Below are 27,656 nucleotides of genomic sequence, written 5' to 3'. Positions count from 1 at the left end.
CACCCGTTATACTCAAGGGGGCCGGAAGAAAGTCCGTGGTGATTCTTCGGTTCTCGGGTTCATGGCCAAGTCCAGCATGTCATGTTGAATCCTCATGGTGGAGCCTGGGTCTCACTTTCCTGTGTCCTCAGGGCCTCAAGAGTGGCCAGCATACAGAGGTGCTCTGTGACACTCGCTGTGACTCAGCCAGCAGGACAGCAAGGCACACCAGCGGCAAAGAAGGGGACACAGAGGGAGGAGCAATTGGGGTTTACGAGAGACGAGCTAGAGGCCTCGGCGGCAGGTAGGCGGCTTCCAAAAACGTTGTGTAAGGCGGATGCCTGTGCCGTTCAGCACTGCCGCCCGGGCCCAGAGAGGCCCACAGCACGGGGAATGTGGCCCAGAAGAGCCAGACAGCCCGGCCGCACGCAGCCCAGGGGCACCGGGCCAGCCGGGCCAGAGGGAGGGTGGCGGACCCACCCGGAAGCCCTCCTGCCACTGGCATAACCGCCGGGGAGGGCAGCAGGGCCAGGGTGGCACTCACCCCCCTGCCCAATCCCTGGGTGAGAGCCGCAGTCACGTGAAGGCTGAGGGTACGGATTGGAAACTCCCCTGCCCCAGGAGCCAGCCAGGACGCCTCGCCATTCAGAGTTCCAAATGCTGAATTCAGAGGCCGGCCGGCAGGCGACAATGCAGGAATCAGCCCTAAAGGTACCAGCTCGGGTCGATCACACTAAGGGGACAGGAGGAGCCGTGGGACTGAGCGTGGAAGGAGCTTCGTCACTCACATGCTGGGCACCCCGCCCCCGGCCTCCCCCGCACTCAACAAACTGAAGGACAGAAAGCACACCAAGGGGAACTTCGGATCCCCGGTAGTAATGACGATGACAGAAACACGAGGCAGCTAGAACGAAAAGGGGGGAGTGAAGAAATGTGAATCTGAGAGAGAAATGGGTCCCCAGCTGGTCCCAGACGGAGGAAGGCTGAGGAGGCGGCAGAGAGCAAGGAGGGCGGGAAGCAGCGCGTCAGCTCGGCACAACGGACACTCCAGGCGGCTCAGCCTCTTCGGGGGGCCGTCCTGGGCACTGCACGAGGGGGAGCAGCATCCCTGGCCTCCACCCACCAGATGCCGGGAGCACCTCTCCCAGGTATGACCATGAAAAATGCCCCAGACACTACCATGTGTCCCTGGGAGGCAAAACCAGCCCCAGATGAGAACCACCGCTCCCGACAAGTCTACCAAGAAGGCTGGCATGGTCAAGGACCCATTATTTTAGCTGTGGTCTTTACATCATTTTCTCCCTTCACAAAGCTCCAAAATGTTTGGTATATTAAAGCTAAAATCAAAGGGATAAGACAAAATGAAGTTAAGGTAACCACTTGGGCATTTATTGTTCCAAGAACTTGTAAACTTCACTCTGCTAGAAACACCCTTCTCATTTTGAGAGAGATTTCTATTACTAAACTGCCTGGGAAATTTATTCCTTCTTTTAGGTATTCAAATTCTGCATTCCACATATTCCATGCAGTCCTGAGCAACACACAAGCCAGGTAGCTACACAACTGCTTCACTTTTTGAAGAACTCAGCTAATCAACACTTCTGATGACACTGATAAAAATCCAGTTTAATGCTGCATTGGAGAGTAACAATTGTTTCACTCTACAAAAAGAGTTCCTAGCTACCGGGGGATCAATATGGAAAGTCATTCATATGTAACAACTCAAGTGTGGCACTGTACTTACTATTTATGTGGTCCATGTAATAAATTCCAATTTGTTTATCATATACAGTTTCCCATCCTAACGGAAGTTCATCCCCAACACAGTCGGCAAAGGTCAATGGCTTTGTTATCCTGCAAAATAAAATTATGAAAGCAAATTTGAAAGTGAGGTCAATTTCATGTAAGTTTGCTGAATTGACTGTAGAATTCGGTTTCAATACAAAATTATTATCTAATTGACTGCTTTTGCTCCAACTATTTGGTTGGAAAATTAACTCACTGGCTTTGCCTCAATAATCGTCAGTAACAGTATCAGTACACTCACAGTTAAAAGCATTACTATCCCACAGTGCAACTTTAAATACCAGCAAAAACAGATATTGACAGTTACAGAACAGGTAAAACAAGCATCTTCTTCCAAGCTGTATGTTTAATGAGGTGATGACAATGGAATGTCGCTCTGCCACAACAACAGGAGAGCACCTATGTTCTCATTCCCTGACAAATGTTCCCCCCTCACAACTTTCAGTTTCTGTACATTACAGCTTAAATGTATCTAAAATGTATTTGTAAGTTTCATCTACCAGTGATAATAAGTGAAGGAGTTAAATGTTAACCACTGACCAAAGACAAAAAGCCAAACAAGCATGGTAACAATACAAGGAGATGCCTACTAAATACTGCCCGTATTCTTTACACAGAAGGAATCAGAAACTGCAAAGTATCCTCCTTGAAGTAAATCTGATCAAGGAAAGCTTGGCTTGACACAGATAGATAAAGGAAAGGTTTTCCAGATGGGTTTAAGTAGAACCTCCCCCGCCCCTACACCCCACGATCACACTGATTGACAAGACAGCTGTGGCATAAAACAAGCCGCCCCTATAATCGTCTGAGTCCAGGCAGCTATCTATTCAGTTGTGTCTATAAATGCACATTGACTGGTATGCATGGGAATCTGATAACCTAAATTTCACTAACTCAGTCTTCCCACATCTCTGTTCCAGTCTCTGGCCCCAGGAAAGTGAGACACCACAACCAATGCCAAGCCCCACAAGACAAGTATGAATTTTGAACATGTTATTTCCCCAAACTGGTTCGACAACAAAGCTCTGTCTCTCCCAGGAGCTTTTAGAAATTGATAAACACTATCAGAACGGCACTGATTGAACTCATCTTCGTTTTAAACACAATGGTTTTAAGTTAGAGTCAATATCAAAACAGAAATACATATACAGAAGGTAAAACACACCATGGAAATCTCTCAAATACGATGTGCTCAAAACCCCACAACATCACAAGATGAGCCTACTGCATAGTGTCGGTCCCAGTCCCAAACACCAGTGTCCGCAGCACAGTTCCTTTACGGGTCAGGAATGGTGTGGTGGTGGCGTGGTTCCAAGTCAAACAGGTAACAGCAGGCTGTTGTGCGTGACTCAAGTCCTGAATGGGGCCAAGCCACAACAAATGCTACCTGAAGATAAACTGAGTCCTGAGCACAACTCTGCTATTCTAGATTCACGTATAAGCCTAGAGAAAGATGCCCAAGCGCGGGCACATTCTAAGCATCCTGACATACATGATCTCATTTAGTAGACAAATATAGGTGGGAATGGCTTCCCTGGTGGCACGGTGGTTAGGAATCCGCCTGCCAGTGCAGGGGACACGGGTTCGAGCCCTGGTCCGGGAAGATCCCACATGCCGCGGAGCCACTAAGCCCATGCGCCACAACTGCTGAGCCTGCACTCTAGAGCCCGTGAGCCACAACTACTGAAGACTGCGCACCACAACTACTGAAGCCCGTGCGCCTAGAGCCTGTGCTCTGCAACAAGAGAAACCACGGCGATGAGAAGCCCGCGCACTGCAACAAAGAGTGGACCCCGCTCACCACAACTAGAGAAAAGCCCTATGCAGCAACAAAGACCCGACGCAGCTAAAGGTAAAATAAATTAATTAAAAATATATATAGGGCTTCCCTGGTGGCGCGGTGGTTGAGAGTCCGCCTGCCAATGCAGGGGACACGGGTTCGTGCCCCGGTCCGGGAAGATCCCACATGCCGCGGAGCGACTGGGCCCATGAGCCATGGCCGCTGAGCCTGCGCGTCCGGAGCCTGTGCTCCACAACAGGAAAGGCCACAACAGTGAGAGGCCCGCATACCGCACAGAAAAAAAAAAAAAAAAAGTATATATACATATGTGGGAAGCCTGACCTTCTAGCGCTGCTGAGCCCAATTCATTTACTTTACAACTCACAACTGTTATAAAACTATTTCAAGTTCATAGTTTTCAATTTTCTATCCAATAAACAACGCAAGTAAGTAAAATAACACTTCCATACTCTTTCTTCTAAAAATAAACTGACACATCTACCATTTTGGCAAATTTTATTTTGGCCTGATATAGAATTCGTATGTCTCTGATTCCACTTCTCTAAACAGAGCATGGGCTTTGCATGATCATCCACAGAATCAGTACTTTGAAGCAAGCAGATGACAAGTCACGCCTCTCGGAGTCCAGCTCGCACCACGAGCAAGGAGAAGAAGTTATCAAGTCCTTGCTGTTCATCTCCTCTGTCCACAGGGCTCACACTTGGAGACCTTTTACTCACTTGACAGCAGTTCGAACAGGCTCAATGAAGAAGTTTTCCAGCTCCCAGAAGACAGAAGTGGTAAACTAGAAGGCAAGGACAGGGGGCCCTTGGGCAGGAAGAAGGCAGCAAAGGAAGCAGCTGACAGCAGGGAGAAACACCCACTCCCTGGCTTCATCCATCACACCGTGAAACATCTATGCTGCGCTTCTGCTTCATTCACCTATTTATCAGGATGACACACGCTCCAGACTTCCAGACAGCTGTAACTTCATTGTATGCAGACAAATTTGGGCATGATTTTCAATCAGAGCATCGAGGATATCTAAATTTATTGTCCTGTCACCCACAGGTATGCCAGTCCAGGCTCTTGAGTTCTCATCTCCCCAAAAACTTGATGCTAGATTTTTCCCACCAACTCCTTCCTACGATCACCACACACAGACACCAGGGTATTTTTGTTTCTATTACACAAAGTTTAGGAAATACACCTAAATAGGAGAGAAGTGTCCATGCACACCACCACTCAAAAACAACCATTATTCCTATTTTGATGTGTCTTCCTCCATCTTTTTTCTATATGTTCTCTTTATTCGTCTTTTTCTGACATAGTCATGATCATACAGTATACACAATTTTCTCCCCTGCCTTTTCCACTTAAGTTTGTAACATGTTTACTTAATAATTCATACCTTGAGTCTCTCCAAAAATTACTCAAGATGGCCTAACACTATAGCCTAAGTATTCTGTCCCCGCTTGTTATAAATTATTTGTAAACATCACCTGGAACAACTGAATAGATTAAGCTCCTTGAGAACAATTACCCTGTCTCAGCTGCCTTTGAACCCCCAGCACCCGGTCTAAGAATAAATAACTTGCATTTTTACAAACAGTTCATTAAGGGGATTAATATGTTTTACCTAAGCACTTTCCCACTATTGATAGCTACACTATTTCCTAATTTCCACTAGTGTAAATATTCATGAGAGCTGCTTTGGAAAGCAGTTCAGCAATTTCTCAAATATATAGTTAAACACAGTTTCCATGTGGGTCAGTAATTCTACACCTAGGTGTATACCTAAGAGAAACGAAAACATATGTCCACAGCAGCATTATTCACCATAGCCAAAAGGTGAAAACAACTAAGGGCCATCAACTGATGAACGGACAAATAAAACATGGTCTATCCACACAATGGAATATTACTCAGCCACAAAAAAAGAATGAAGTACTGGCACATGCTACAGTATGGCTGGACCTTGAAGTCCCTGTGCTGGGTGACAGAAGCCAGACATAGTGGCTACATGTTGTATGCATCCATCTACAAGAAATGTCCAGACCGGGCAAATTCATAGAGACAGAGGGTAGATCAGTGGTTGTCAGGGGTTGGAGATAAAGAGAGAATGGGGAGTGATTGCTAAAGGGTTAGCCTTCCTTTAGGGGGTGATAGAAATGTTCTGGAATTAGATAGTGGATGATGGTTGCACAACTTTGTGATTTTGCTTTAAATGGTGATTTTTATAGTATATGTGAATTACATCTCAATTTAAAAAACTATGACGAAAGGAACATCTCTGTGCATATAGCTCGTAATCTGTATTTACAATTATTTTCTTTGGAAGATTCCCAGAAGTAAATTTATGGGGTTGAAGGATATGAAGGTCTTTTCTCCTTACTGTGAAGTCAACGTAAAAAAATTCATACAGTAAAGTATAAAGCATAGGAAATAAAATCACCTAAAATCCAGAAGCCCTGGATTCATGGTTTAGCTTATTTTCCTACATTTTTCCACAGCTGACATCATACTAGATACAATTTCACACACTAATTTTTTTCATTTGTGTATTTCCTCATGTCCTTTAAGTCTCTGTCACCATCGCTTTTTATCATTTTAGAACCTTCCGTCATGTGCAGTAAACCGTAACTTTTTTACCAGGCACACCTCCAGTCATCTATTTAGGTATGTTCCAATTTTCTGCTCCTTCTTGTAAATCATGGACATGAGCTCACAGCAGACACCTGATGTATACTGCCAAGGTGCTCTAGCATCAGCATACACTCCTACCAGTGAAGTGAGATGGCCTTTCTCATCACCCTCCGGGGATATCTTGAATGCATTTGTTCAAGGGCTCGGGACAAATCTGGATGGCACGAGCGTGCTTCACTTTCAAAGAACAAGCAGGTAGGGAGTGCAGCGTAAGCTCCCCGGCATTTTCAGGCTGTGGGGGAAGTGTGCAATGAGCTGAGAAGCCAGGCACCAGTGTCCTCCCACAGCAAAGTCCGCTCTGCAGTGGGACATGAAGGCCCCCACGCGGCCAGTTCTCACTGGTCTCCTCCTATCTGAGCGACATCAACCTGGAGCTGCCAGCTCTCCCTGCCCTCAACCGCCCCGCACAGATCTTCCCACCGTAGATTCCCCGCTTCACAAACGGCTCTTCTTGGCCTCAGCAGAGGACATGAATATGGTTTGCTGGCCGTTCTTACCAGAATTGGTCCACAAGAAGGGAGAGAATGCTGGAGGACACAGACACGGGCTTCTTTTTGTTCCCTTTTGCCTGCTGCATCCTGCGGGGCTCTTTAAGAAGTGGCACTGGGCCATCTCAGCCAGCAACAGTTCCCAGAGAGCCATTTACTTCCATGAAACCTTGCATGAGTCATTCCTTCTCTCTCTGGGCCTGCCTCAGTTTCCTAATCTTTAAAATGGGGGTGGGGACTTCCCTGGTGGTCCAGGGGCTAAGACTCCGCGCTCCCAATGCAGGGGGTCCAGGTTCAATCCCTGGTCAGGGAACTAGATCCCATATGCAGGCCACAACTAAAGATCCTGCACGCCGCAACTAAGACCCGGTGCAGCCAAATAAATAAATAAACATTAAAAAAAAAATGGGGGTGATCCGACCAACCTCACGGGGTCATGCTGGCTGGGTGCAGCCTCTTCAGTTACAGCGTGGAGACCAGCTCCATCCACTCCCCTTCCTGCTTCCCCCTCAACCTCCAACAGACTTGCTTCAGACACTATTAGTTTCCTCATGCTGCTGTGACAAATTGCCACAAACTTGGTGGCGTTAAACAACACATTTGTCATCTTACAGCTCCGGAGATCAGAAGTCCGATTGATTTCAGTGAACTAAAACCAGCGTCTGTAATAGACTACCGGCATCCGCGGCAGCTTCTTGCATCTTCAAAGCCAGCCACGGCTGGTAGAGTCTTTCTCAGGATGCCATCTCTCTGGTTCTCCCTCTTCCACTCAGAAAGACCCTTGAGATTACACTGGGCCCACCCAGATCATCCAGGATCACCTCCCCGTTGCAAGATCCTTTATTTAGACTGCAGGGCTGACAGCGGGTGGAGCCGGCGGCGGTGGCCCAGTGCCTCAAAAGCCATGTCCTCCCTCCCGGCCACGCTCAGGGGGCTGGAATATCTGACGCTGACTGCCCTGAATTGCAGAAAAGTAAACGTGGGCAGCAGAAGGTGAGAGCAGAGAGAAGAGAGCAAAGCATGAGCACCGATTCTTTTTGTTCAATCCATGAAGGCAAATGAATTTATTTGGATGATACACAATCTTTCTAATGGTGAGACTTCTTTTTTAATTGAGGTAACACTGGTTTATAACAATGTTTCCTGTGTACAACATATTTCGGCTTCTGCATACACTACAGCGTGCTCACCACCAAAAATTTAGTTTCCATCCATCACCATACAGTTGACATGCGTTGATTTAGCCCTTCCCCCCACCCCCTCCCCCTCTGGTGACCAGTACTCTGTTCTCTGTGTCTGTGTAAACGCTGGTTCTGAACACATTTTCTTTACCAAAAGGAGGCCAGGGTAATCCTATGGTGCCTGTACTACATTTTCCAGTCTCCTAGAACAAGATAATCTCTATATTTCCCTTAGGAATACGCTTAGGATACTCTTCATCTCAATTTCATTCCAAACCAATCCTCAAGAAATTATGATGAGTCCCTCACGTTTTCTGGCACGCATGGCTCACAGCGAGTCTCAGAGCCCACCAGGACAGGCCCGGCTGTTTGTGGTTATTTACGTGGTGAATTACACCCTGTTTGCTGTGCCAGTGCTTCTCCAGCTCCAGTGGTGGCACACTGACACCCAAGAGCCGGGTTCTCACTTAGCAGGGAGTGGGTCCCTAAACTCCCTGAAATTACACAAAAACAGCAAAGTTAAAACAGCAATGAATACACCACAAGCCTGCCACGTTAGTCCTGAAAAGTCACTCAAATAATCACATTTATTATTTATAGAACACGCATATACTTGATTTGGCAATTGTCATCTAGTCTCAATTCTAGAATTTAGGGTAAAGAGTAATCACACCTAGAGCTCAGTCTAAACGTTGCAATTGACATTTCAGTGTATTACTGTAGCATGAGTGACCCGATTTCAGTGTTGAGTCTTAGAATTGTTCTTGAATTACGTTTGTGGTTTCCATGTGAAAAGACTGTCTTCTTAGAAATTTTTTTTTTAAATTACATATTATCAGTCTGGGTGCTTCCCTGGTGACGCAGTGGTTAAGAATCCGCCTGCCAATGCAGGGGACACGGGTTCGAGCCCTGGTCCGGGGAGATCCCACATGCCGCGGAGCAACTAAGCCCGTGCGCCACAACTACTGAGCCTGCGCTCTAGAGCCCGCGAGCCACAACTACTGAAGCCCATGCACCTAGAGCCCATGCTCCGCAACAAGAGAAGTCACCGCAATGAGAAGCCTGCGCACTTAACACTTTGTAATAAGTGACAGCACTTATCACTCTGTAATCATTTGATATGGCTGCCTCCCCTATTGGTCTGTGAGTTCCTTGAGAAAAAGGATTCTGTTTCTCTAATTCGTCTTTTTAGAGAGCCAGAGCCCTCACATACAACAGGTCTTCATTAACCTGTTTGATAAACTAATCAGGCCAATTTCAGAAACTTATATCATATAAAAACCACAATGGAGCCAATTACTAGTCAAGGAACAACTGGAAGAGGGCAAACTAGAATTTGACTGAGCTTGCAAAGCCTAAATTGTAAGAAAAACAGGGCTTAGGAGGCCAAGGTGCTACGGGATCATTCCTCCCTCGAACAGCTCTCCTTAGGCAGATACACCCTAGTAAGGGAGAAAGGTGGTTCAGCAGGCCACAGAGCGTGATGAAATGTCCCTGAAGACCTCCCACATCCTCTGTTCTGATTCTCTACCGACAAAGTCCACTTCTCATCTACGCTATGGTTTCCTGAGTGTGGGCCTTTCCACCAGGAAGGGAGAGTCCAGGGTGGACAGGGGCGGGATTCTGGCAAGATGCTCTTTCCTCCAGCAAAGAATAAAGTGTCCAAAGGCAAACCAATCTAGTAGGTGTTTCAGACGACCAGCAAACTTCCTGGGGGCTCCACCTCACAGCGATCCTACCAGTTCTCACACGGGTTCAGACACTGGTGAACCGAAGTCACAACGCCTGAAAAAGACCACGAGCTAGTGACTGAGTAAGTGTAAAGTCGTACAGTGTATGTTTTGTTGAGTCACGCTGACAATGGACAGACACTGCAACAACTTGTAAAAACATCATGGGAGGAAAAACTTCCAACTGAGGCAACTATAAGCACTTACTAGTGAGGGTGAGCCTGGGCAAATGACTGTCTGGCTGTGCCTCAGTTTTCTCATCTTTACTATGGGGTGGTAGGGCTAAAAGGCTGTAACCAATATCAAGGTTTTGGGGACTTATTACATACTCCATAAACATGCATTTTCCTTCCATGCTGTTTTTTCCTCTAAAAACTGGGGGAATGTCAGTATTATTCTGATGTAGCAGAATAATACTGTACGAGTGGAACACAGTTTAAAAGCCTGGGATTGAGATGCTAGGATGCAGGGCTGAGCAAGCTGCCCACAGGCCAAGATGCAAGTCTACCACCCAAAGGAAATCACAGCCAGAGGGGCAGCCGATCGCAGTCACCTGCCTGAGCACCTCACCCAGGACGGTCATCCACCTTGAAAATGACAGAAAAAGAATTTCTCATCAAGCCCATCAAGTGCACAATCCTGAGATAAGTGAAAACACTTTGTTCACCTCAAATATAGGCTCTAATGATACAACTTAGACTAAAATAAAGACAAACCTCAGCCCAGTTAGTAAAAAGAATTCTCTAGGGCAGTGCTGTCCAATAGAAATATTTACAGTGAGGACCACATACTTAACTAAAAAATTTCTAGGGCTTCCCTGGTGGCGCAGTGGTTGAGAATCCGCCTGCCCATGCAGGGGACACGGGTTCGAGCCCTGGTCCAGGAAGATCCCACATGGCGCAGAGCAACTAAGCCCATGTGCCACAACTACTGAGCCTGCGCTCTAGAGCCTGCGAGCTACAACTACTGAGCCCACGTGCCACAACTACTGAAGCCTACGCCCTAGAGCCCGTGCTCTGCAACAAGAGAAGCCACCAGAATGTGAGAAGCCCGCGCACCGCAATGAAGAGTAGCCCCCGCTCGTGGCAACTAAAAAAAGCCGGCGTGCAGCAACGAAGACCCAACGCAGCCAAAAATTAATTAATTAATTTAAAAAATTTTTCTAGTAGCCACATTTAAAAGGGTAAAAATAAACAGGTGAGATTATTTTAATAATATTTTCTATTTAACACAGTACATCCAAAATACTATCAACTTGACATGTAATGATTATAAAAATTATAAATGAGATATTTGACATCCTTTTTTGGTATGAAGTCTCTGAAAGCCGGTGTGTGTCTTACGCTGTGAGCTCACTTCCTGCTGGGCTCGCATATCTCAAGCGCCCAGTTGCCCATCTGGCTGTGGCTACCGCGCTGGACAGCACAGCTCCGGGACCTCAACTCGTTCTCTGACAGTCTGATTCTACGAAGGACCACGGCAAAGTCCACGGGCTGAGACTGAGACCACTTAAGAAACATCCAGCCTGAGACACCATCTTCTACAAGTCCCTGGTGGGGATCTGGAAAGAGTCAGGTTTCTAAGACCACAAAACATCCTGCAGGGAACTGTTTCCCTTCCCTCCGCCCCTGGCTGCCCATCCGCCTTCCCAGCAAGCCCCGCGGAACAGCTATTCCCAAACTTGGAGCGTTCTCTCCCTTTCCCATGCTTCCCTCCCGCCCCCTTCCTGTTCAAATCTTGATGCGTCTTCCAAGATTTGGCCCAGATTCCTCCTGTCCAGACCCAGCCCACCCCAGCAGGAAGTAAGCTGTCCTTTCTTGGGCCAGCCTCAGCACTTTCTCTCTCCTCCTGGGACCGTTATTAAAACTCTAAGTAGAAGGTGGTTATTTGTTCACATCGCATCTCCCGTAGCATTTGTTCCTTCTGGGCAAGAATGGCATCTCCTCCCGCTCTGACCTGCCCCCACAGAGCTCCAGGGCGCACCCCAGTAGGTGCTCAGCTGCACACACAGGGTGAGTCACAGACAAGACCCGATTAAGGGCGAATGGAGCCTGCCACCAAATCCATGTCCACGGCGGTTCTAGAGCTGTTCTCACACGTCTCTGCCTCGACAGAATACGCTCATGAGCAGGTGTGCAGATCTGAGGCTTGAGAGACTGGATCCAAGAAAGTGGGCTGCTGTGTGACGGATGCATCGCTTCCTCTTCGGGGACCGGAGGAACAGGTGCTCGAGATCTGTTTACCAGCGCCATAGGAAAGGCAGGCTTGTCGCATTACGAATGGCATCCTGGATGCACAGCGCTAAGGAAGGAGAGCCAGTGCAGGCTGGAGGGCCCTCACAAGGAGACCCAGAGTCGGCTCTGGGCCTTCCAATACTCCGCAGCTGCCCTCCAAGTCCCCGCGCCCACCCAAGCATGCACAGAGCAGCCCTCAGAACCTAGCCCCTCCCGATGGACCCCAATGGCTCCTCCTCCCTGGGCTCCCGACCAGGCCGACTAGCCACCAGGGAGAACCCCAGCCAATGCTGTTCTCAGCACGGGTGGGTGGAGAAACAACAACTCCCAGGACAGTGTGACTTCCGGAACCCGCCTTTTACAAAGAGGAACCAGAAAAGCAGGCATTCCAAAATACACAGGCAGAAAGCAGACCAGCAGATCAGTGGCTATCAGGGACCAGAGTGGGAAAGTGGGGGACGGCAGATGGAAATGTTCTAAAACCGAACATCCTGGTGATGGTGGTCCAGCTGCATACAGTTACTAAAACTCATTTAACTACACTAAAATGGTGAGTTTTGTGGGATGTAAATTACACCTTACTAAAATCTGTGTTAAAAAAATACACACACATTGCGATTCCTAATAAGTACTTCATTTACAGTAGGAAGAAACAATGTCAGGACTCCAAGTCATATGAAAAACTGGGGAGAAGAAAAAAAAATCCAAGGACGTAGGTGACTGTCATCTCACTCACGTCAAACTGTTACACACATCTGGCGATGTTGATCCACAAATTCTAAGTCATGGCTGATCAATGTCCTGGACGTCTTCCAAATAGCTGGACACATTGAAACATTCTCTAAACCATCATTCCCAATCCTCTGTATTCATCTGTCACGTTACTCTACGTCACGCTCTCATGCTACAGCCACAGCCCATTAGTGAGCAGTGAAATTGATGGAGTAGGTCCCAATCAGTGTTTTGGTTTAAAAAGAAAATACTGGAGCACATCATACCTCACAAGGGTAGAACGTACATACTATGTCATGACACTTTTCTTTCCATTGCACATGTGATACAGAATGGTCTCCTACTTTCCGGAGCAGTAATTGGCAAGGCAACGCTCCAGGCAGGATATACCTGTAGGTGGCTGCATCCAGTCACACAGGAACCACCGTGTTTAGTGCACAGGGCTGCCGCCTACCACCTGTAGGTTTTGCAGACCCTGCTGAAAGTGTGCAGTCACAGCCGCCAGACCCCCCAGGCAAAGCCCGCATTGTGCTCAGAGGGACGGGAGAAACTTCTTTAATCAGCACGACAATTTTAAAGAGGTGGGTCCCTCATAACCACCCCCACTTTACCTAAGGAGGAAACTGAGCTCAGGGACAGGCACCTAAGAAGTGGCAAGACCGGGGGGAGAAGCCTGCTCGGGTCACCAGTGGCTCTCTGCACTCCCATCGAGCTCGGAGGAGGGATTCCAGGCAAAAATGAAAGGGTTCCTGCCAGTGAGGCAGGAACCACCATCCCTGAGGAAAAGAGCGGAAATAAAGATGCTGTATTACTGTTATAAGGATACTCATATACGCACCACATTCCGCTTTTAAATAATTTTTATCCTCCTTACTCTCCTGACAAATTGCTAATGATGATTACTCAGAGAAGAGTACAGTTTGGGAAGTTAATGGCCATCTTCTTATTTTTAGTATGGCCAAAACAATAGAAGAGAGACTTAAAATACTCCTTTAAGAATAAAATACAGTGTTATAAAAATTTGGTTCTTAATTTACTACTGAATATCACAGACAGGAAGGGATATTTAAAAATTAAAAGAGGAGGTTTTAAGGAAGGATTCGGAAAAGAAAAAAAAGAAAAAGTAACAATTGACGGAAGAAGAAAGTTCAACTGAAATACGAGAGGAAAACACCACTGGCCAAGGAGAGCAAAGAGGCCCAACAATAACATTCTTTCGAAATGGCATCACAGGGGGAGGCGACCCAGAACGGTCTGGCCATCCCTTCAGCCAAGCGGCACACAGGCATACAGCGGCAGAGACGGCACAGAACTCGGCTCTGTGATCTCAATTTCAGCTTCGCAAATACTGCCGAGATCGAGCTCGCTCCTGCGTACTGCTCCCAGTTGCAGAAGTCCTGTGCCAGGCTTCTAAGAGTAAGAGCTAAAGGATTTTATCACCCGCCCTTTTTTGTATTAATTACCTCCCCCCACCAAAAAAAACCCAGACATACACACCACTTTTTAGCAGTCACTTAATCTGTTTTCTTTTGGGCATGAGAATTCCATTCTTTACAGACGCCTCTTTGCATATATCGCCATCTGAATCCATGAACAAAAGCAGAGGGGAAAATGCCTGAACATCTAAGACATTCAGACACCAATCAAGCTCTGATGAAGAAACGTGCCAGGAAAGGATGCAGGGAATGGCAAGTGCTCGCGGTTCTTTTAGGTCTTGGATCTCTCTGGGAATCTGAGATAAGCCATCGATCTCCTCCCTAGAAAAACATGTTTACACATATACCCAAAATGCTGCCCTCATATATACACGAAATGCTGCCTGTCCGGGAAGTCCAGTTTCGGGAACCCTGTTCCCAACGCTCCCTGCCCAGGGGAAGAGGCACCAGGGAGAGAGCACACACAGCTCCTGGAGGAAGGGCCGGTTTCACTGGCGGTGGGTTCAAGGCCCAAGAGAGAGGAGCACCAAGGCCGCTTCTGACCTGCCCAGGGAGGACGGGGGACCTGCCCAGGCCTCACGCAGGGGGGGTGAGAACAGGTGAGGCGAAAGGAAGCCTCTCCCCCCGCCCCACCCCCTGAAGGCACGGCCGGCCTGACAAAGAGCAAGGCTGCAGTTTGCAACCGGCAGGGAGGCCTGAGGAATGGAGGCGGGCGCGCGGGCATCAGATCTGTTTCGGAGGAAGGTCCCTCGGGCTACAGAGAAAGTGGACAGCAGGAAGGGGGAGCAGAGGCTGGGCGGGAAAGGTCAAGGCCCGAGGAGCGCTGGGCCTCAGTGACGGGGGCAGGTCCTTGAGTCGCGGTGAAGCCACTCACCAGGCCGGTGCTGATGGCGAGGGGACACCTGAGCTGAACACTCTGGGAAGGGTAACAGGAGTAACCACTTCTGCTATTTCCGGGACCCTGCTGCGTTCCCTTCTATGTGACATCAGGAAGGCGATGAGCTTAAGGTCTTGGGAGGCACCTCTGCACTAACATGGGTCCGCCCAACGGGAAACTCATTCTCACTGTAAAGGTTCTACAACGCAGGGCTCCCCTGAGACTCTCCAAGGAGGCAGGACGGGTCATCGCTGCCTCTGCGGCAGCCTCCCTGCCGGGCCAGCTCGGGCGGGGACCACAGGCACGAGCGAGGCAGGCTGGGTGTTACTGGCTCGAGTGAGGATGTCCCGTAACGTAGGAAGCTGCCCCCCAAACTGCAGGCACTGGCGCAGGGACTCCGTCACTTTGCTCAATATCAAGTCATAAAAATTGTTTAAAACATCCTCAGAGCAGGACTGTGGGTAACAATACTTGGGCAGCCCCCTGAAGTGGCTTAAGAGTGAGCCCCAAACTCTCCTTCAGAACTGAAAAGAGGCCAGGTTCCCACCTGGAGGAGCTGAGTAAGTACACTGCGTGACAACAGCGACTCAAAATTCCCCACCGCGTGGCCACAAGCCGGAGCGGTCAGCATCTGCACGCCAACGCCAGGGCTCCTTCCTCGCATGCCCCCGCCACTCTGGCTGAACTTTCTGCACCCTAAAGCCTCTAGAAGGCCATTAACATCCACACCGAGCCTCTCAAGTGCCCTCACTGAAACGCGCGTGCAGGCCCCCAGAACGGCCGCGGGCTGGGCTCCAGCTCATTCTCTCAGAACCCACGCTCCAGCCCTCTCCCGAGGTCCCTCCCACCACCAGGAGGCCCGTGGGACCGTCCCCTCAGCCCTGCTGACAGGGACACCAACAGCTGCTGCACGCGCCCCCCGGAGCCCTGGCCGGGGGAGCAGGGGTCGTTGGGCTGGGCAGGACCGCTGGCTGCTGTGTCCAAAACGGAAAGCAACACCTAGAACAAGTAACCTGCGATTTTTCTGAAATACATCTGTTCTGTCAAACTTGTCGGTGCACATCCCCAAGACCAAGCCACCAGCGCTCAGCGCCTGAGCCCACCTGGGCAGAGCTCAGAACTGTCACCAAAGAGCACCGTTACGGTAAATGGGACTGGCCCCTCGATCGCTGGAACACTGCTCCCCTCATGTGCCTGGGGTCTGCTTCATGATGGCACAGGGGACACAAGTGAAGGAAGGAGTTCTTCCCAGGACCAGAAACCAAGGAAGACTAAAGGGCTCTGCCTGTCCGGCTTTGGGACACCATGGCCCAGCAACCCAATCGCAGAGAATGAGACCGCAATGACGCAGGCCTTCTGTCTTTGTTATCCTCCCCCAAACCAGCCCAGTGCTCTCAACCCTGAAGTGACCTTGACTCATCTTCTCACTCTAAGCGTCCACAGCCCCCTTTCCCTGCAGAGGCTACCTCACCGCGAGCCCAGGCAATCCTGCTCCCAAGACTCTGCTCTGAATCTTCATCGAAGGGCAAGTGCCTTCAGACGCCCCAACTAGTCTGTGCACATCACGAAGTCAAGGATCCTAGAGGTCTTGCCTCCCCAGTACCTGGCACAGACCCTGACCCTACAGCAGGAGTGCACTGAGATCAGATGGATGGAAGGAGGGATGGAGTGACAGGGACAGCTGGAAGGATGGAGGGAAGAATGACAGAGAGAAGGATGGATGGAGGAAGGGATGCATGGACTGAAGGATGGACAAAGGGATTGATGAAGGGATGGATAGAAGGATAAACAGTTGGATCAGTAGATGGGTCAATGGAAGGAAGAAAGGAAGGAAGGAAGGAAGGGAGGGAGGGAGGGACGGAGGGAGGAAGGGAGGGACGGAGGGAGGAAGGGAGGGATGGAGGGACGGAGGGAGGAAGGGACAGAGGGAGGGAGGGAGAGGGGAGGGAGGAGGAAGGGAGGAGGGAGGGAGGAGGGAAGATATACAGAGGGATGGATGAAGGATGAACAAAAGAATGGAGGGATGGACAGGTGGACAGAGGGATGGATGAAGGATGGACAGAAGGATGGAGGGCGAAAGGGAGGGATAAAGAGGTGAAGAATTCATCTATATAGGCCAGTGGGGAAGAAACTTCTAGAAAAGTAGGAAGCAAACGGATTGAGTTAAGGGAAAACTCCATCCTCCTATTGGGTCTCTCCTGCAAGTCAGAATTCCCAAATCAGGCCCCTTAGGATTTATAGGCAAACACATTCCAGGCAGGCTTAGAGGGCCAGAGGGCAGCCCAGTTCCTTCATATCTCAATTAGGCTTTATTTCCTTAGGTTGCTTTCCTCACTAACTGGGATGCTGGAAGGTAACAAAAGAAGGAGCTGAACTCAACAGTAACCAAACTCCAACCAAGGAGAAGTCACTTCAAAACTTGCTATTGAGCTGATTCTCATCAGGGCCACTTTGAGAAAGGGTGGGTGATTTGGGGGTGCCACACAGAGGGGCTTTCCTGCACTGTCCACTGAGGAAGCCACTAGTCACATGTGGCTATTTAAAGTTAAATTAATTAAAATTAAATTAAACGTTCATTCTTCAGCTGCACTAGCCACATTTCAAGTACTCAAGAAATGTATGTGGCTAGTGGTTGCCATACTGGACAGGGCAGACATGGACCATGTCCATCATCACGGAATGTTCTACTGGACGGCACTGCTCCAGAGTCACAGGGAAGTGGGAGGATGCTGATCTCCCAGGGGAAGGAGGCTGGGTGAAATGGGGTAGAGAGAGGCAGCGGACAGCAGCTCACTGAAGTATTTTCTCCGAGCAGCATGTATTTTAAGGTTTAAAATCTTAAAATACATTGACACTTTGGTTCACTAATCCCACTAGTACAGTGGTTCTCAACCAAGGGCCACTGTGCCTCCCGGGGACACCTAGCAGTGTCTGGAGCCATTTTTGGTTGTCACAAGGGTGGAGGGGAGGTGCTACTGAGTCTGGTAAGTGGAGGCCAGGGATGCTGCTAAACACCCTACAGTGCACAGGACAGCCCACCATGAAGAATCACCCAAGCCCAAATGCCAACAGCAACACCTATGAAAAATGATCTAAAACAGGTGAAGAGCTTAATGTATAAAGAGGGGCATCCCAGTACTAGGTACAATAACAGGAAAAAGGAAACAAGCCAAATGGCCAACAATAAGGATGGGACCCAATAAATTACTGCCCACCAACAATCATGTAATAGTTAGTCCCTGAGGACCTACCACACGCCAGGCTCTGCTCAGGCACTGCGGGCAAGGGAGCAAACAGCAAAACAGAACTCTCCTCCTTGTGAGGTCTACCTGGGATAATGTTTAAAGTGTGTTTAATAAGACACTGGAATAACTTGGAAGGGCTTTGGTTACTGGTCAGGGAGAAAGGGTGGCTATAAAATTACTTGATATATCACCGCATTTTGGTTTCTTTACTTACAAAAAGAAAAAAGACTAGATACAGAAAACACTCAAACACAACAGTAACTGTAGGTAGAGAGCTGGAGGGGACTGTGGGATGTCTATACAAAGAAAATAAGCCATTTTGTATGAGAGAGCGTTTACCCAGAACCCAAAGCGGCCTCCTCTCCTCTCCTCTCCCCATGATCCCATCGCACAAGTGCGGCCATCACTGAATTCTCCCCGGATTCCTGCTTCTCTCTGTCTAGAAGAAGGGCAAACCAGACAGTGAGAGCTGGAAGCACGTGACTCCAAGGCCGTCTCAGGGCCAACTCAGCCTGCAGCTGTGTTCTATCCGGTTTGCAGTGTCGGCCCTCAGATATTCTACCAAAACCCCAGTGGATTTCCAACATTTAACCTCAGCAGATTTCATTTCAAATACCTGAATTTCCAACTCCCTTAGAAATAGGAAGAGCTGGCACATGGGGATAAGAGTCGCCAAAGACAAAAACGGCTAAAGCTGATGAGGGCCATCCCCTTAGGAAGGGCCACTCACTAGCATGCCCCAGTCCCCACCACTCCCTGTGACCTCTGACATCTGGCAGTTTGGTTGGGGGCCCAGCGCCGGTGGGTGTTTGAGGCTGTAGTCACCACGCCAAGGTGAGGTGCAGAGGTGGGCAAACCCTTCCTGGAGCATGGCCCAGCCAACAGACGGAACGCACAGGGAGCTCCTGCCACGCAGAGCTAGGCACGAGGCTTGGTATAAACGATGCTCTTGGTTGCAGGCAGGTAATCTTGGCTAAGGATAAGAGAGCTTGGGGACCCCACCCTAGGAGAAGCTCTAAGAAATTTGTAAAGGGCTATTCATTTGTTTCAATACTCACTACAGGAAAGCTATTTGAGATGCCAAGTGCCAGGAGTTAACCTCCAGGAATTCAGCTCAGCCAGGGAGCAAATAAATAACAAACAGCCACTACCTGGCAAACTCCCTCAATGGGAGGGGCACACAGAGAGCGATGGAAGCTCAGAGTAGGAAGCGATGCAACATAAACATATGTGATTTTTAGGTTCAGCAGAACATCAAACCCTGAGGCCCCGTCACTGCTCCAAAGCAATAACACAACGGCATTTCGAGCTAGCTATTCGACCTTTCGTTCCCCTTTACAAACCTCAGTGTTTCTGGTTTCTCACGTCAAGGCTCATGTGCCCGAGTTTTATGATGAGATTGAAATCATCAACAAATATTCATTCATTACCGTGAACAAGATGGGGTGCATATGACAGTGGGTTTCCACACTGGCTGCAAGGAGAATCAGCAGGGACGTGTGGGTTCACCCCGGAAGCTGGACCTCATTGATTTGTGGGGGAGCACGAGCAGTAGTAGATTTAAATGCTCTTTAGGTAATTATAACTTGAAGTCTGGCTTGAGCCAACTCGTATAAGTGAAGCTCTCACAGGTAAATAAATAGTCATCCGGCTCCTGGGGGGCGGGGGCACCTCCACAGAGAGGGAAGATGGGAGGTGAGAGGAGTCAGGAACTATATGCGGGAAGCACAGGATCAGCTACTTTAAGCAGCATCTGCTTTTCAAACTGAGAATTCCACCTAGAATATTTAAAATACCTTTAGAACTCTAATCAAATAATTATTTATTCAGCCCAGGGGTGGGTGATGGCATTGCCACTCGGCAAGTGCAAGAAAAGATCTGGGAAACACGAGGGATGAGGGCAGGCCCCAGACAGTGTACAGTCTGGGAAAGAGGAGAGAACGGAAAACTGCCAGCCAAATACATGCACTAAAAACATTTCACGACGATATGCTTCTGCATGTGGTAAAGAGCAAAATGCCACGCTCATCCCACGGTCAGTTTCTCCTCTTTCAGAGGGAGACGGTGGTTCTAAAACAGTCATCAATTTTTAAAACTGGTACACAGAGCACGTGCTAAGCATGAGACATACAGCTGACCAGGAGATTATTCGAAACAGACTTTCCTTTGCCTTTTTCTAAGGGTGAATGTGATGCGGCACTTAAGTAAAATGATCCTATAAATACTGCGCAGCAAAATATACCACGTGCCCTAACTTGGAATTTAATAAAACATGCGCACTTCTATGGAACTGAATCCCTCTGAGGTGACCTTTTTCTTCTGCTTTTCTGCCCATCAAAACCTGTTCTTAGGAGTCCCTACGCTGTTGCCAAAGTGTGTATGGAAGTAAGTCACTTTCGACCAGCTGGAGACATGGGCGGGGGAGGCCAGGGGGCGGAATGCAGCAGAAGGTGCAGGAAGGAAGAACACGGCAGGGCCTCGGCCCCTGGGAAGCCAGGGGCGAGAAGGGACCCACCAGGGTGATGCAGGATGCTGTGGGAAACAATGCCAGGTCAGCGGAAGAAGAGACTCCTATGACACAGAGAGCCCTAGGGAGCACGTCCTGCCCTGCCCCCATGCCCAGCCTCCTATCAGATGAGAACTTCGACTAGAAAGCTCCACCAACCATCCCACGACCATCCCACCTTCTCAGTTTTGAGCCAAGCCCTCAGCCTCCTTTGGAATTAGGGTCATGAGGTAGGGGGACAACAGACTGACGATACTTTCTTCAGAGTGGAAAACCGCAACATTCCACATTACCGTGATTAAAGCGGAAACACCACACGCAAGCACCAATCGTGCTCTCTCCATCAGAAGAAACCAAAACGAAACAGTAAGCGCACGGCTCAGCATTTTACACACGAATGCTGAGGTGCCCTTACCATGGGCACAGGAGAAACAGGCAGATGACATGTCACCTCCTGAGAGGCCTGACGACATGGCAAGTCTTGGTGGTACTCCAGGGAGGCCAGGCCATCCTGTGAGTGAGCGTGATGCTCTGCACAGAACATTCTGGAGAAAGGGGAGCAGGGAGCTGATGCTGGCTGATGCTTTATGGAGCTGCTGGATTCTCTGTTTTGATGACACCTAACCATTCAGTCAGGTCGTCAGTCACCTTAGCTAAACTACTGCTTCACCAGGTAGTTGTTTGTTTGTGGGGGAAAGGGGGCTTACCAGAACCCCATGGTTAGGGGCCAAGGGGCTGCGTTTGTTTGTTTTCAGAAAGCTTCCCAGGTGTTTTGCAGGAAGCCCCAAGAATCACTGGTCCAGATCAGTGGTTCCTGAGCTTGGTTGCTAATTGAACTCACCAGGAGAACTTCTCAAAAACGGACACCAGTTGCAAATCATATACCTGACAAGGGTCCAGTATTCGTTATATATAAATAACTCCTAAAATTCAACAACAAAAAGGCAAACAACCCAATGAAAAAATGGGCAAAGGAATTGAACAGATATCTCTCCAAGATATACAGACAGCCAAAAAGCACATGGAAAGGGGCTTAACATCATCAGCCATTAGGGAAATGCACACCAAAACCACAATGATACCACTTCACACCCACGAGGATGGTCGTTTTTTCAAAAAAGCAAACAGACAAACAACAACAGAAAATAACAAGTGTTGGTAAGGATGTGGAGAAACTAACCCTCATGCATTGCTAGTGAGGATGTAAAATGGTACAGCTGCTGTGGAAAAAAACAGTTTGATGGTTCCTCAAAAAGTGAAACATCAAATTACCATATAACCCAACAATTCCACTCCTAGGTATATACCCAAGAATACTGAAAGCAGATACTCAAACAGACACTTGTACATGCGTGTCACAGCAGCCCTACTCACAAGAGCCAAAAGTTGGAAACAACCCAAATGCCCATCAACAAAGGAAGGGATAAACACAATGTGCTCTATCCGTACAATGAAATGGGATTCAGCCCTGAAAAGGAATGAAGTCCTGATACGTGCCACCACATGGGTGAGCCTTAAAACATTATGCTATACACAAAAGACCATACATTCTATGATTCTATTTACGAGAAATGTCCAGAATCAGCAAACCAGAGAGACAGAAAGCAGATCAGTGGTTGCCTGGGGCTGGAAAGAGGGAGGAATGGGGAGTGACTGCTTAATGGGTATAAGGTTTTCTTTTCGCTGATGGAAATATCTTGGAACTAGACAGAGGCAGTGGTTGCACAACACTGTGAATGTACTAAATGCCACTGAATTAACCATTTTAAATGGTTAGTGGTTAATTTCATGTTATGTGAATTTCACCTCAATCTTTAAAAATGGGAAGAAAATGGATATCAGGGGGCTTCCTGGGCCCTGCTGATCAGAATCTCCTTGGGGGGGAGATATACATATATATACCACCTTAAATTAGTATAAAACCGAGAGCATTTCTGTGGCTAAGACCTCAGGGTTTTACCTGATGCTATATTCATCATGGGTAAAGAGTATGACATGCTGCCCTCCCTCTCTCTGAAAAAAACTATGCATTTTAGAAATTTTTTTTTTAATTTATTTTTGGCTGCGTTGGGTCTTCATCGCTGCGCGCGGCCTTTCTCTAGTTGCAGCGAGCGGGGGCTACTCTCCGTTGCGGTGCGCGGGCTTCTCATTGAGGTGGCTTTTCTTGTTGTGGAACACGGGTTCTAGGCGCGTGGGCTTCAGTAGTTGTGGCGCACGGACTTAGTTGCTCTGTGGCATGTGGGGTCTTCCCGGACCGGGCCTCAAACCTTTGTCCCCTGCATTGGCAGGTGGATTCTTAACCACTGCGCCACCAGGGAAGTTCCAAAACTACGCCTTTTAAAACAGCATAAATAGATGTGTAACATTCAGAAAAACGAAAATAATGACAAAATCATGGCAACGAGGCACTCGAGAACAACGGAACCAGGACAGTGTGTGGATTCAAAATCACGCCCCCAAAATGATGGACGGACCCAGAGTGTAGTCCGCAGAGATGAACACAAAACAAACTGGAGAGGTGACCTCAACATCACTGGACTGTGGTGTGCTCATTATGGACACCCAAATAAGGGCAAATGTTAACGGACCCTAACGAGAGCTGACAAGGACCAGAGGGAAAGGTGAAACTGAAGCTGCCCCCCCAGGCCAGCTCAACAAAAGAAAGAACGATGTAACTCTGAGCTGGCTGGCACTCCGTGGTCAGAGATGTCATCAGGCAGAAGGGACCCGGTCGCCTGACTGCTGACGGCCCACGTTCAGGCTGCAATGTTTGCGGGAGCGTGTGAGGTGCAAGACCCCCCTCGGAACAGACATGGTGCCTGTGGCTTCAAGCCTCTGATGTTCCAATGCTGTTCACTGTGACGGTTCCTGGAGGTGTTTCAGAAATCTGGCTTCAGGGACCTCCCTGGTGGTCCAGTGGCTAAGACTCCATGCTCCCAGTGCAGGGGGCCCGGGTTTGATCCCTGGTCAGGGAACTAGATCCCACATGCCACAACTAAGGAGTCTGCAGGCCACAACTAAAAGATCCCGCAGCTAAGATCCAATGCAGCCAAAATAAATAAATAAATATTTTTAAAAAAGAAAGAAATCTGGCTTCAGTAATCCTGACTGGAGATGGTGACGTTTTGTGTCATTGCACAATTCCACCGGAGTGGAGGAGTTACCATGGAGGGACCACCGTACATAGTATTCATTTGCTCCCTTATAAACAAACTGCGCTACAATTAACACTCGCCAGCACCTTCCTTTCCCTGCTTCTGGAAAGTTCTGACTTTGATCCATCTTTCCAGTAAGTCTAAGGCCTGATTATCAAAAGAACAATGGCCTAAAGGTCACACTTCTGTTCCACCTTTACTTTCAAGGGGGGGAAAAAAGAACTTAATACGGGAACAATTAACTTTACATACGGCTACCTTTTTGGTGAGGAAAAAACCCAGCTTTGCAAACAGTACCAGCCAACTGTTTCACAAAACCAATTCCAGTAACTCGTATGCCTGCGGTACCGTTATGTCATTGGTTTGCTTCTCGGAAAACTTCCCAATTTTTGCTTATTTTAGTAATTTGGAATAGGTCAAGGCACCTCTTTTAACTCCAGGGGGAGAGGTAAAGCAACCAAACACCAGTGAAACATAAAAAGATCATGGGAAAGAGAGGAAAGACGCAAAGGCCTGCTTGCGTTTTCTGGTCCACAATCAGTGAGGAGCTCCCGTGCAATCCAAGTTGACTTTAACTACCCACAAGTCTGGAGAGCAGGCCACACACCACCCTCGCAGCTCAGGACGGCAGAAAAACCAGGAAGAACTTAGTTCCTCCTCCTGCCCCACAACCTGCTTGGGATTAATCCACATGGTTTTACTGAAAATGGGAAAGGTAGCACTCCTCCTCGAAATGACATGCTAGGGTGTTATTTCCACTGGTGCAAAAAAAGGGATGCCACCCACTCCAACCAATGAAAGAGTGGCTACGAAGCACCCCAAACAGACGGAAAGAAAGTCTACGTTTCTCTACTTTACATAACAAAATAAAAGTGAGCCCGGCTGAAGGAAATGCAGACTTTGGATTCCAAATATTTACTGAGTTGGCACTGGATTTAGAACTGAGATGCTGACAATGACTCAGGAAAAAGAAGGATTTTATCAGTTACATGTTTACATAAAACTTTATAGTGATCCATATTTTTAAAGGAGCCAGGTGATAAATGGCATAAGAAAAAGAATTCTATTAATAATTTTCAAGGTAAAGTAAGTACATGAGTTCTTATTTCGAAATGGAAAGAATGTCTAAAGCCCCAAGATAGAGCTGAGAGTTGCTCAAACGGGAATTATTGGTTCTGGCCACCAAGGTGGCACTTGAAATGCAAATGGTGCTCTGTCCTTCTCCCTTAAGTACGTGGAAATGCAAGAAGCTATTCTTGGTAATCCTTGACATTTTCGTCAAATGCCATCTACATGGTGACATCCTGGAGGTTTATGCTATTGGAGGGGAGACGGTTTGGCTTCCGGTGTCTTGCCGAGGTGAATGAGATGGCAATCGCGGGTTGACCTGGGCCGGACCAATCACAGAATGATTTATGTGAGATGCTTCCTGAAGCAGTCCGTCTATCCACGGCCAGCAGAGCACTGCCAGGTCGCCTACGTGCCTTTCCTGAGGAAAAGTCACAATGTGAAAGAGCTCTGTAGAGCTGGCCACTGTGGGCTCCAGCCTCATCATTTTAGACCCCAAACCACCCAACCATTAGGAAGTAACTACTCACTTTTTTCTTTTAGTCATAATAATAATTAAAAATTCATTTCTAAAACAAGACTTTACAACATTGTATGGGCATTCCAAAAGTATATGTAAATCTTCTCTAAAGATATACTCTTTAAACACACCGCTCAACTGCTAAAATAACAAAAACGAAACACATCTGCTGCACAGCGGTTCCCGTTCATGACATTCCTCGCAGCCCCGTCAGCAAAGCTGAGGACAGTCCAGGGAAAAGGCCCGGCTTCCTTGTGCCGATGCTGGCAGAACCCTGCACTCCCCCAGCCCGCAAGGATCCAGAGGCAGGATGACGCTGACAGGCCACTACATGCCAGTACCAAGCCCTCCCCACAAGCTGTGAAAAACAAAAGTCTCCAGATGTCGCCCCTAGCTGAGAATCACTGTTGGAGTGGAATCCGAGAGCCTGGGGTGGGAATCTCTCTTACAGCTTTGGGCACTGGCTGCTAGGAAAATCTTTAAGTTAACTGTTGAAGTGACTTAACGTCTTTCACCACCTTCCTAACCCCGTTTTAGCAACTTTCCCATATCCCACCACTGACATGCGAGCCCCGCAAGAGCGAGGGCTTTCCAGGGGCATCAGTATAGACATGCGTTCTGACAGCTCCCTTTCAAGACCAAACAGCACAATGATTTGGGTAAACTTAACTTCAACCCAAAAGTAAGTTCACCTGTGCCTTTAAATGTACATCCAAAAGCTGTTAATACACATATGAAAACTGTCTTGTAGGTATTGCACAAGGTAGCCAAGACGATATAGCTGAAGATCTTGACCCTGAATCAACCTCTCTTATTCTTAATATCTGTCCAGTATTAAGTGCCTATTAATTATGGAACAAGGTCTAATCACGTGACGTGAATTTGTAAAACCTCTAACATCACCAAGTACTACAAATACCAAATTCCGGAACACGATGACATCCATACCTGGAAATCAATAATTCTGTACATGTTTGGGTTTTTTTCAGATTTGCATCCTAGCTAATACAAACTACAATGAAAGCTGAAGATGCAAACGCTTTGGTGGTGTTAACAGCACACAAACAAGCATGACATCGATCACAAGTCAGCAAACTAAGTCCCAAAGGCCAAATCCAGCCCGCCTCCAGTCTCTGTAAATAGGTTTTTATTGAACACAGGCAGGCACATCCACATTTAGGTATTGCCTATGGCTGCTTCTGAGCTACAACAGCAGAGTTGAGCAGTTGCAACAGACACCCTATGGCCCGCCAAACCTAAAATATTTACTATCTAGCCCTTTACCCAAAAAGCATGATGGCTCTGCTCTAATCTGTTCATAACATTTCATTTCCAGCAACTTCATGTACCCAGCCACAAAACCAAGGGAATGCAAAGAACAGCTCTAAGCAGAGAGGAAAAACAGTCACCACGCACTCTGACTGCTTCTTTACACTGGTGAGTCTCCAGTGCTACACAAGTAGGAGGAAACTAAGGAAGCAATTCAGAAGCAGAAGTGACATAAAGGAGGGAGGAAAATTTGACAGGTAGAAGAGAAAAGACCTTGAAGAATCACTAAGCTGAATGACTGTTTATTCTGTACAACCACAAGAACAATGAAAATATGAGTGTCTACTACACTAGACATTGACCTTAGTGTCCCCGTTTTCTGAAAAGAGGAAACCAAGGCTCAGAGAGTCCAAATGCTGCCTTAGGCCACAGGTGAAACAGCAGAGCCTCAAGTCAGACTCAAGACCATCCATGCCTAAAATCAAGGCTAACCACATCCGGGTGGCCCCTGTGGTTACTGGTACATTCCAAGAACATACCAATGCCCATGTTCACTCATACAAACCTTAACTATCAAGAAAATGTTACATTTTTTAAAAATTAATTAATTAATTATTTTTGGCTGTGTTGGGTCTTCGTTGCTGTGCACAGGCTTACTCTAGTTGCGGCAAGCAAGGGCTACTCTTCGTTGTGGGGCACGGGCTTCTCACTGCTGTGGCTTCTCTTGTTGTGGAGCACGGGCTCTAGGCACGCAGGCTCAGTAGTTGAGGCACACAGGCTTCGTTGCTCCGTGGCATGTGGGATCTTCCCGGACCAGGGCTCGAACCTGTGTCCCCTATATTGGCAGGCAGATTCTTAACCACTGCGCCACCAGGGAAGTCCCAAAAATGTTACATTTTAGTATATCCAAAAAGAAAGAAAAAGCATATAATACAATTTTAAGA

General features: G+C 48.0%; 1 protein-coding gene across 1 annotated transcript in view; it reads right to left on the bottom strand.

Annotated features, from left to right (window-relative positions):
* Positions 1 to 27,656, bottom strand: part of WWC3 (WWC family member 3) — a 123,246-nt gene that overhangs the window by 78,596 nt on the left and 16,994 nt on the right. The window contains exon 2 of the mRNA XM_079911473.1: positions 1,724 to 1,833. Within this exon, the coding sequence (XP_079767599.1) occupies positions 1,724 to 1,833 (110 nt within the window). The remainder of the gene's footprint in view (positions 1 to 1,723; positions 1,834 to 27,656) is intronic.

The sequence above is a fragment of the Stenella coeruleoalba genome, assembly GCF_951394435.1.
Source record: "Stenella coeruleoalba genome assembly, chromosome: X".
Taxonomy (NCBI): Eukaryota; Metazoa; Chordata; class Mammalia; order Artiodactyla; family Delphinidae; genus Stenella; species Stenella coeruleoalba.
The sequence above is the reverse complement of the archived record's forward strand: the minus strand, read 5'-3'. Positions and strand labels throughout refer to the sequence as shown.